The sequence below is a fragment of the Acanthisitta chloris genome, unplaced genomic scaffold (genome assembly GCF_000695815.1).
Source record: "Acanthisitta chloris isolate BGI_N310 unplaced genomic scaffold, ASM69581v1 scaffold8218, whole genome shotgun sequence".
In the NCBI taxonomy this organism is placed as follows: Eukaryota; Metazoa; Chordata; class Aves; order Passeriformes; family Acanthisittidae; genus Acanthisitta; species Acanthisitta chloris.
The window spans coordinates 1-11,827 of record NW_008688639.1 but is presented as its reverse complement, the minus strand read 5'-3'; the positions used below and the strand labels follow the sequence as shown (position 1 = coordinate 11,827).

The 11,827-nt window shown below is 40.7% G+C and overlaps 1 protein-coding gene across 1 annotated transcript in view; it reads left to right on the top strand.

Annotated features, from left to right (window-relative positions):
* Window positions 1–10,881, top strand: part of IYD (iodotyrosine deiodinase) — a 13,461-nt gene extending 2,580 nt beyond the window's left edge. The window contains exons 2-5 of the mRNA XM_009081104.1: window positions 5,275–5,469; window positions 7,487–7,646; window positions 8,858–9,014; window positions 10,699–10,881. Of these exons, the coding sequence (XP_009079352.1) occupies window positions 5,275–5,469; window positions 7,487–7,646; window positions 8,858–9,014; window positions 10,699–10,881 (695 nt within the window). The remainder of the gene's footprint in view (window positions 1–5,274; window positions 5,470–7,486; window positions 7,647–8,857; window positions 9,015–10,698) is intronic.
* The last annotated feature ends 946 nt before the right edge of the window (window positions 10,882–11,827 follow it).

Below are 11,827 nucleotides of genomic sequence, written 5' to 3'. Positions count from 1 at the left end.
GAAAGCCCATCCTAAGTGAGAAGAGTAGCAAGGAGAAGAGTTTGTAAAGATCTGCCACTTTGCTAAGGCTATAATTAAGAATCAAAATGTATTCACCTTGTCAGTGTTAAAATGTTCATGGAATCACAGAATCAATAAGGCTGGAAAAGACCTCTGAGATCATCGAGTCCAACCTATGACCTAACACCTTCATGTCAACTGGATCATGGCACTAAGTGCCATGTCCTGTCTCTCCTTACACACCTCCAGGGACAGTGACTTCACCCAGTCCCTGGGAGGTCCCTGGGCAGTCCATTCCAGTGTCTAATCACCCTTTCTGTGCAGAAATTCTTTGTACTGTATAAGCTAAACTTCCCCAGCTTTAAACTGGGTCCTCTTATCCTGTCACTAGTTGTCTGGGAGATGAGACTGATCCCCACCTGGCTACATCCTCCTTTCAGTATTTGTAGAGAGTGGTAAGGTTGCACCCAAACTTCCTCTTCTCCAGCCTAAACCCCAGCTCCCTCAGCCTCTCCTCTTAGGACTTTTCACTGACTTTTCACTGACTGCACAAGATGCTGAAATGGAAACATGGATGTAAACAGATTTTTTTAATAGTAAAGCGTATTTTACCTGCTATGTAAATTCCGGTACTTTATTAATGTATCTTACTTTATCAGACAAGCTCACTTCTACTTAAATGTCTCAAGCTGGCTTGTGTTTAATGATAAAGTTCCTCTGAAGAGAATTTGAGTTAAGTGAGGCGAAACATTTTCAAGGCCTTGTCTAAAGCTAGAATCTAGGGTTATTGTAGCTGAACAAGCTGAATTTTCAACAGCTCCCTGAACAGGAAGCAGCAGCTGAAGACAAGTACTTTGATTTGTGTCCATGGCTAAAGAAAAGTCTATTTGCCAAGACTGTGAAGCTCTCTAAGAAAAGCACTGAATTTACTTGTAGACATCAGCCCCATGAACCTTCCCTGAAGTGGCACCACTGGGGATGTTTCCCTTGAGAGGGACATACCTTTGAGCAGCAGAGCATTCAGTATAATTAGCTGAACTGCTGGGGCAGACTCAGGAGAGTCACTTATTGGCAATGAAGGGTAGGAGTGTGAGGGCTAAGTGCTCCTGACCTTGTCTGTGTTCTGCTTTGGGTAGCTGAAGAGAAGGATGTTTCTTGGAGCAGCCAGAAACCTGGTTCTTTAGTTAAGTGCAAAGCATTCACTCAGTCCATTTGTTTAATGCTTTAACTGGCAGTACTTCAGATTTGTTTGCATGCCCATCTGTCCTATAACTTGTTCCTTCATTTATAAAATCCAGTATGAGAGATTGTTGTGCTGTGTAATGGCAGGAATGGTCTGTATATGTGTATTGTGTCTTGTGTTAGGCCATGTGTGACTACCAGCTAGATACAGATGTAAAAGATGTTTCTTCAGCCTTGCTTTGAATGATGAGTAACAAGGGCTTTCTTATAGTAGCAGGCATCTTATCCCAGCATGGTGGTACCTCATCTCCCACTGCTTCAGATTTACACAGTTAGATCTGAACTGTTGCAAAAATGGCTTCAGTCTTTACTCCAGAGAGCTTAATGTATATTCATTACTTTCTTGGTCATATATTCAGATCCATACAACTGATGGATAAGGTAAATACAGACACAGTTTACAGTGGTGTGGAAGATGAGGTTGAGTTATATTTGTATCCTTGTTATTCTGGGGATCAGTTGCAGAGATTAATTGGGAAGGTTTGTTATTACTATGTATTTAATTGTGGGGATGTTGGTGATACGCTTTACTTGAGGACTAGAAAGCAATGTATAAAGTCCCAAATGTTCCATTTCTCCTGAAAACGTAGTGCTTGTTGCTTGCTGTACATCTTACAGTAGACCTCTCCCACTCAGATGTATTTTTCCTCTCCCCAATTTCATAGTCTTCCCATATCTTAATAATACTACTGACATGAATGAGGCAGTAGCAATTTAATTTTCCATTTCGATGACAGCTCATGCTTTGTGCCATTTAGGAATATAGGACTTAGATGCACATGATGCATTACTGCATTTATCTCCCTGCTGCTGCAGACACATCCAGCCTTTGTCATCAGCTGAATGAACACGAAAACTGGCCTTTTATGACCTTGTTTCATTAACCTTGCTGGTAGGCTGGTCCAGAACTTCATGCCATGGGTTAAAAACCTACCTCTACCTGCCTGCCTGCCCAAACTTATTTAATACTACTGTATACCCAGTTTTCCTGTTCCATCCTCTTGATAGTTTAAAGGATACTCTTCCAGCCCTGGTATATACCCTCCTGTTTACCTCTCAGCTTTTCTCTTACTAGGTAAAACACTAAGTCTATTATAAGTCTTTATAAAACAGCCATTCCATTTCTCTGAAGATATCAAGAAACTTTCTGCAACTGTATTCCAGTTTGAGGTAATTTTCACAATGTTTTGATGCTGGCTTCTTTCTTCCAGTGTCTGCCTCTCCCACTTGCTACTTCTTTTGTTCAAGATCCCTGACCGGCTCTTGAGGATTTTAGGATCAGCCTGCTAACCACTATTTATAACCCACTAGTAAGCCAATCCATCTCTTTTAGTTCCCTATTAGCCACACACTCAGTTCAGGATTGGACTCCCTACTGGGATTCCTGTAGTGGCAGATTTTGTCGCAGTCTGCCATTAATCAAGCAAAAAAACACAGGGTCAGTTACTCAGCATTTTAAGTCCAAAGGTCTGAAAGCTTTCTTTGCATATATTTAATTGTTTTCCTATGCATCATGTCATTACACTGGAAAAGAGAATTGGAGAGGAATTGTATGCTTAGGAAGCAACTCCTTAGAGAAGAAACTGGAAGAACTTGTTCGGAAAGCAAACGCATTGGTCTAGACTGAGGTTTCTCAAGGATCAGGTCCAGGACCATTTGTTAATATTATCTAGTGGTCTCTGCATAAAACCAAGTACAAGTACTTAGGTACAAGTGAAATTTCTTAATGATAACTGGAAGCCAACAACACAGGGAACTGCCAGTGTAGGTAAAATAAGTGGCCAACAGAAGTGAAATGACAAGTCAGTGTTCTCAGTGTGAGTTTGTGTTGTTAGGAACTCATGGTAAGAATTTTTGCTACAAACTGGGGCAAACTTTACTACAGGATTTGTAGGCAGCTTATAACCTCCCATTTGAACTGCTGGGAAGAACACAGTCATTATCCTAAAATGGAGTCAGAAAGGAATTTCTGATAAAGGTACAGAAATAGTACTTTTAAAATGAGAATTCATTTGGGATGTCTGAGCCAAAACCATTTCAGATTTGCTTAAAAAGCAGGATGCCTGATGACTACTGTGAATGTACAACAGAATTGATGGCAATCTTGAGAATGTGGCTAACAAGATAATAGACTTACTAGCAGGATGTCTGTTGTCCATCAAACCATGTACACAGAGATGCAAACAAGACACTTGTAGTATTGTATAGCATGACCATACAAACACGAGTATGTCTAAATATAGCAATTAAAGATATAGAGAGCATGCACTAAACAGATGGTGCTGATAATGATTTTAGCTTAGCATATGGATAATGTTAACTGCTACGAATGAATGGTAGACACATGGTGGATTGGAATAAATAATAGATGAATTTATTTTCTAAAAACTTGCCAGGAGAGTTTTGGTTTTGTGTGTCAGTTCCCTCACATCTCGGTTCTTCTTCTCCCATTTTGAGTGTATAAAGGTTTTTTATTCTCACTAGTCAGCTCATCTTTGTCCCATGTCCAAAATCTTTGAAAATACATTTCTTCTTTCACATTAATATTAAGTTGAACCATCTTGACCAAACAGGAGCTTCACTTCTTCTCAGGTACTTACATAGGAAAAAAACCCACATCACAAAACAAGCACTTGTTCATCACTGTTTTACTAAGTGTAAACCACAAAGAGAACATTAGAAAGAGGCACCCTTTTACTTTCTCAGGCTGAGTGTGCAAGATGGTCACAGAGATGATTTTTAGAGTGGGCACTGCTTCCCATTAACCTGGAGCCAGGTCCTTGCAGACTGTGACTGAGAGTGCTTAATACAGGCATGAAATGCTAAACGAAAAAAATTCTCTGGGTAGCTTCTTTGTATGCAGAATGAAATGTGCATTATTTGAGGACCATAATAATTCTGTTTAGATTCAGTGTATGAAACTGGATTTATTTCACCCTCTTGCACATGCTGAGCTAAACTTGTGAATGTTTCACTGCTGTTTATAAAATGAACAAAAAAATCAGCCTGATCTCTAAGGCAACTACATACTACTAAAACACAGAAATAATTGCTGTTTGAATTTGCACTGGAGATTGCTATGATTCCAGAATAAAAGCCTAATGGTAACTGAAAAAGAACTGGAATACTTTTTCCTGACTCAGCCCTCTGGAGCCAATTGCTCAATACTATTGACTAGTCAAAATGCAGCATTTAAATGGCTTTAACTTCCACATCATAGCTGCAAAAAATGCTATCCTTGCTGATTCTGGTGATATAGGGGAGAAAGCAATTTGAGACAACAGAAGATTCATTTTGTTATATAAAAAAATCTCAAAGAGACAGATTTCAGTGAAATGGGGAACCATTTTGAGTTCTTAAATTAAAGACGAGAAACACAATATTAAACATTTGGTATGTTGTTATCCTCAGTATAGATGCCTGCCATCCATTTCCTCTTATGCCGAAAGTATCGGGAAACTAAAGAGCTTAACCACAAAGTCACATTCTACAGAGCCAAGACTTGCAATACTTCTGCTGTGAAACATGAATATGGAAGACACTGACATTCAGCCCTTCAGAGGAGATTTTACACATATTGGTACTTAAGCTCTCTCCTTAACATCAGTCATTTAATTGATTTATTTTTTTTCTTATTAGACTGCTCAAGAAGGAACACACGTTCATATTTACTAGCTGAGAAAAGCAGACTGAAAGCCTGGCCACTTGTCCACCTGTTTCAGCATGAACCCATTTTAACAGACAGGCTTGCTGGCTGACGTGGAGATGGCAATGACTTCTTTGTGGATTACACTTGCTTCAACCAGCCAGGACCCTCCTGCCCCTTGGTATTTAAACAAGGTGTTTATTCAGTAGCTGGAGCTAGGGATCAATGAGTTGTGTTAACTGGAACCTCAGACTTTGCCTTACCAGTGGTGTGGAAGTGCAATGTATGCCAGTGCAGGACAAAGTGCATTATGGTGGTGAATGCCAAGGATATCAACAGCATTCTTCAGCAAAAAAACATCCATAATCACTTGTATTTTCTTGCAGAGGCTGATGAAGAGTGGCAAGGACTTGAAGAAAACGTTGCCCATGTCCCCTTCATTGGAGAGCGCTACTCTGAGGCTGAAATGATTAAGAGGTCACAATCATTTTATGAGCTTCTAAATAAGAGGCGATCTGTCAGGTTTCTCAGCGACGAGCCAGTTCCCAGGGAGGTTATCGATAATGTCATCAGAACAGCAGGTATGGCACTGAGTGGTTCAAGGTCTAAAAAAGAAAATAAAGATCAGCATTGCTATTGCTGTTCAACTGTGTAACTGTGTAAAGGTGATGTGAAACAGCCAAGGGAATTGGCATTTTGCTTATGGTTTTCCTAGATTCACCTGTGGCCAGAATGAATGAGCATCCATTGATTGACTGTAAATTACTCAGTTTGAATAAGTATGTGTTGGGAAACGATTTGGAGCATTCCCAATTCCTTTGTGTTTGCAGTGCACCTGAAAAGGAAGAAGAGCATTTCAACAGCATGAAACAAGACATTTCATTTTCAACCTTTAAAAGGTGTTATTTAAAATAATATTGATGGATGGTTTAGTGAGATATCTTTCATATGGAAATATTGAAGTATTTTCTCTCAAAAATGTCAAACCATGTGTATTTCACGTGCTTTAAAATTTAATGTGTGATGATGGTATTTACCATGTGTGGGTTTTGGGTTTTGGGCTCCCTCTGCAAATGAATTGATGAGATTGTCTCAGCCATGCAAAATATTTCAGTTGACATAAATGGTTTGGGTTTAGTATGGGAAAAAAAATTCTTGAACAAACACCTTTTCCAGGCCTTCCAACATCAGTGTCAGGCTCCTACAGCATATGACTGGAGTGTTATGCTGAGGACCCTGATCGAGGTTATTTGACCGAATGTCAGAAATTGATTATTTTTTTTTGTTGTTGTTGCAAATTTATGTGTTTCAAATCATTACTGCCATGTCCTGGCCTAATCTCATCTCTGCTTTAATAACATTGACTTCAGCCAGGAGTGAGTTTGACCCTCATTATTTCTCTTATTCTATGAGCCAGCTGCTGCTACTATAGAAAATATTCTCAAGCTGCCTTAGAGAAAAGTTCAGTAGCCTTTAGCAGGATTAATACTAGAAAGATTCTCAGCATTTGAGGTGCATTGTTTTCCCTTAAAAACTGTAAGCAGCTTTGTTACTGCACTGTAAGGAGTCTCCATCTTCCTCTAATTAACTAGGAGTCATTAAAACACTGAGCATGTTTTGGCAAATGCAGCAAAGCAAACAAGCCTGGAGTGCAGATGAAGTACTTAGTAACCCTGAAAGCTTTGGGCTGTGTAGAGAAAAAAAGACAAAGCAAAGCATAAATGTCATCAGTTCTTACCTAAACCTGAGCAGAGGCAAGGTTCACAACATTAAAACTTTTTAATATATAAAAATAGTTCAAGCTGCTTATTCAGTGTTTCTAAAACTAAAATCAGTCCTTAGGTAAGCAATTATTGTATCTATTCAAGACTTTCAAATATATTTTAAACATGTATGAGATCTGAGCAGTCTTCTTAACCTGTATATCTGAGAACCTGTGCAGATAACTATATTCTTCAGCTTCTGGCTTTTAACCTCTAGGCACTTAAAATACTGTCCAATAGTGTAGGAATATGAGCAAGTGCAGATTTAATATGTGCACACCTACATACACCAGGTGGCTTTGGGACAACGAACTCAAACTTGTATGCTGTATGGCAGATGTCTGTGTCGTGCAGCTCTTTCTCTTTGTCAGTCAGTGACAGGTTCTTGCAGGTGGTCGCTTAGCCTTGTTTCCCTGAAAGACATTAGCTTTGCCCTTTAGCTAAAATCACATCTCAGCTTTGGCAGCATATTCAGACAGTGCATTGCTTTTGGTATAATGCTTTGCAATAACATTAGTGCATGCATATATTGCACCCTATTACTGCCTTATCAGAACAACCAAAAAGGAATTTTTACAGATCCTTAACTTTGGTTTCCAGTAAAATGGCTGTATGAAAGGACTAACGTCTATCCTTGAATGGGACTTCACATTCTGTGAGAAAGAAATTAACTGGATTGTCTGCCAGAACTTGTCTCAATCCTTTTCTTCCCATCTCAACCACTTGCTTTCCCATTGCTCTGTTTGTCAGCCTGAAAGCTCACAAGGAAGAGATGATGCCTCTCACTGCACACCCTCCTTCCTGGGTTCTCATTTTTCCCTGTTTTTGCACGAAGGTACCTCACCTAGTGGAGCACACACTGAGCCCTGGACCTTTGTGGTAGTGCAAGATCCATCTTTAAAACATAAGATTCGTGAAATTGTAGAAGAAGAAGAGGAAATCAACTACAAAAAAAGGATGGGAGACAGATGGGTTAATGACCTGAAAAGACTGAGGTATGAGAAGTCAGTTAGCTAAGGGATTCAAAAGGAGCTGTGTTTTAGTCTAGGAAAGACATCCTTTTCCATTTCTTCTTCCTTCTCATTTTCAATATATTTCTAAGATTCTTGTTAGGAAAGAAAAACTTAAAAATATGTGTAGAATTGTGCCTTGGTGGCTGGTTCATAAGATTGCTTCCAGGAAAAGGGATTATATGCTCTCCATCTTGAAAGTTTTTCAAGCATTTGGCTCCATCATTATTTTTTCCTATGTAACCTCTGTTGCTGAAACTCTTGTCCCAGATTTTTCCTGTTGTTTGCCAAACAGAGAAGCTCCCAAAGTCATTGGAAGCTTTGCTACCATCTGAGGTGGCCCCAAGGCTTGTCCCTATCCATGTGCTGAATTATGCAATATTTAATTGTTCCAAATACCCTCCAAAGTCTGACTGACTTGCTTAACTTCACACAGTTGGAAGACATCTGTTAAGTATTGCATTGTCAAATGAAGTGTATGTGCAAAGCTTTGTAGGGTTGTTTTGCCCTACTTATTTCATAATGTTATTATTTTTCAGGTGCTTAGGTGCCATGCAAATTTATGTGCTATGCAAACCCAGTAGTTTTTAATATTCTGAGTGAGAACAGTAGAAAGTACACATTTTCTTATCTAAATCCCACAGCATTATTGTATATATTGAAATTTTTAAAATTGGGCACTAAATTAATTACCTAGAAATAGAATAGAAGTTTTTTTGCCATGAGAATATATTTAGGTTTAGACCTTAGACCAAGAAGTTTTGAAATTTTCAGCCAGCAGTTTCCCCTGCAATCACAGAAAAGCTGGCACTGCAGGTAACAGGTGGAACTGCAAATCTGAAAAATTCTGGGAATTAAATAATCTCAAAGGCAAATGCTCATGAGGCCAGTTCATAGATAAGAGGTCAAGAACTACCTCTTGTTTGTATGCAATTCCACTCTTCAGAGTGAGCACATCAACTCCTCAGCCAAATCTGTTAAAATTGAGAACTGTGTTCAAGTTCTTTTTTTTTTTCTTTTCAAAAATGTTTCCATTTAAGGTGATAATACTTAATCCTCTGCAGTAAATGTTCTAAGCTCTAGTCTACTGCTGTAATTGTCATGTACCTTTAGTGCCTCTTTGCAGATGGTAAATGTGGCTTACGGAAAAGTGAAAAGGTTGCAAAATAAATGTCTTAAACATTATTCTTTTGCAGAACAAACTGGATCAAAGAGTACTTGGACACTGCTCCATATCTGATCCTCATTTTCAAGCAGGTATATGGGCGGCTTCCAAATGGCAAAAAGAAGACCCACTACTACAATGAAATCAGCGTTTCTATTGCTTGTGGCATCCTGCTTGCTGCACTGCAGGTACATTGACAGAGCTGACATACTGGGAGTCAATGTATTAGTTTGGATTATGTACCAGGACTATTCTGCCCAAATGAGGGTAGAACCAAATTTAGATTTTAATATTATCAGTCCTCTGGATTACTCCAATTCCTGGAAATATGTCTTAGTTTTGAGTTTTAAAGTTATTCCACATAGGTCTGCATCTGAGAAGGTGATTCCTATCCTCAGTACTGGTTAACAAGAAGAAAAATGTAACGTAGCTTCCAGAGTTGTCACTCTTCTCTCGGCACAGACTTCAGCCCCTGTGGTTTCTGCCTTATGCTAGCAGGGCTGACAGGCTCTGCAGACTACCCAAGCATGGCTGTGCAGTGCCACACTGGCCCCTTCTTTTCAGTAATCCCTAAAAAACAGCTTGACACCAAATCACTTTCAGTACACAATGCTGAAAAAAAATAAAAAATCAGGGACATATTCCACAGAACAGGCTGTACTATTTCAATCACTCTTTCTGAGGCATTGCTGAAAGTGAACTGATTTCTAAAGCTCAGCATGTTTGACACCAGCCAGTTAGAATTTCTCAGTGGTTTCTCAGTGCTCAGTTCTGCTTCTTGTATCTGATGTACTCACACAAGTGTTTAAATAGCGAAGCTATTCTGATAGTTAACTTGGCCTGTCAGCAGGATAACAGCAAGGTGCCACCTCTTATATTAGGCCAATTACCTACCAGGCACTGCCATTTCTCCTCCATTCTGTGTTGAGTGACACTTCCTTTCGTGCATTGCTGCTCCTCGGGCACCATTCAGCACCACCACTGCTAGCTCTTCTCCTCTTGAGAAGACGGTAGAGATTATTTAAAACGAAAGTTACGTGGCCTGAGCATCTCTCCCTGGCTGATTTTTATATGTCAAAGCCTGCCAAAATGCTTGTGTTACTCAGAGAGACTGAAATCTACATGTGCAGCTCTCAGGAAGAAATTCAGCTGTGTGGTCATACCTTGGATGATGTCAGCTCTTTCCCATTTGTCAGATTGTTTAGGTTTTTTGTGAGATTTCAAATGAGAGCAGGAGTGATACATAGACTTATTTTGGGGTTCTGATGTAAACCAGACAAATGCCTGCTGTGAGAGATGAAGACAGACTCCTGTGACAACTTCTGAGGCAGAGCCTATGCCCCCTGCCCCATGGGGTAGAGCTCTTGCGCAGGAGCAAATGTTCACAAAGCTGTAAGGCATCTTCCTACTAGTTGTATGGAGGCTAGAACTGAAATATTTCTCTGTATGAGCCAGATCATAGAATCCTAGAATAGTTTGGTTTGGAAGGGATATTTAAAGGTCATGTAGTCCAACACCATGGGATGATATTCCACTGATATCCCCAGAACTGCCTCTCAACTTCACTGCAGCCATGGATCCCCCATTACACTGAGCACTGCAGTCAGGCTCCTGCTGTACAGCACACAGACATGGCAGACAGAATGTGCCATTGCTGTGGTGGGGAAATGCTGTGCTTCTCCATAAGCAGAGCAGGTGCCTTTTATGGTACCATTGAGGCTGTTAGTAAATCAGATATTCTAAAGCTTGCAGCAGGGTCTAATGAAGCAGCATTTCTGGGCTAATCAATGTGTACAGGTCTGGTGGGAACAACCACTACAAATACAGAGCACATACCTCTGCCTCACTCTCTTGCTGTCTGTCTTGCTGTAGAACGCAGGTCTGTACACAGTGACCTCCACACCCCTCAACTGTGGCCCTCAGCTCCGGGTGCTGCTCCAGCGCCCAGCGAATGAGAAGCTACTCTTGCTGCTTCCTGTTGGCTATCCCAAGAAAGATGCTACTGTGCCTGCGCTGACCCGAAAGCCATTGGAAGACATCATGGTGGTCATGTGAGCCCAGTGCCAGGAGGAAGGAGACCATCCCTGCTGCCAGCTAGGGAGCAGCACCCTGCTGAAGTTGTCACTGCTGTTTCTGTGCATTGTCCCCCTATGTCACTGTTGCTCTGGCTGTTCACACGTGTATTTCTTTTAGTGCTAGGAATCTACTAACAGCACCAAGCAGTTAAGCACTGTACATTTGGCAGGTGCTGTTACCTATGACACCAGGCAGTTCTTCCAGGGGACATGTACAATGGCATTTAAATGACCTTCATCACTTGATTTTTCTCATGCATTGTGGGGAGAAATCTTTCTGTGAAATGGAATATATATTCTCCATATTCTTTTGTGATTGCCATTACATGGTTATTTTAACTTAAGAACTTTAATGAAGGTTGTATTAAAAGATATAAAGAGGTCAAACTCAGCTGTCTTAGCTTGGTCAGCGTGTGCTGTTTAAATGTCCCTTCTCCTTCACTGTGGTCAGTTCTGCCCAGGAGTAAGCTGTTTTGTTCTTATGTGGGAGTATTTCCCTACTTGATTGATCTCAAAAACCTTGTCTATACCAGGCTTTCTTAAACTATTGCTGCTGTGTCTTTGGCTGGGGTAAATGCAGTAGAAATGAGGCATCCATTTCCTTGTTACCATTCATGTATACATGTTCCAGGCACAGTTAGATCATACGGTAGCTATCAGTCATGCCCTCTGTATTTGCTGCTTCCACTGGAACGAGCCCAGGGGGAACTACTATTCTGGTTATCCTGTTTGTAACTACAACCACACTAGTTTAACACCCTGAAATTCAAGCTGCTTTACAGACCCTGACACGAGAGATGCTTTGGTGTCACACCAAATCCGGGATAGTCAGGGCTGTTGCTCCCCAGAAGAGCAGTGCACCCCCCGAGAGCCTCGTGTGGGCGCGATGCGCGGGGCAGCGGGAGCCCCAGCTCGGTGGGGCAGCG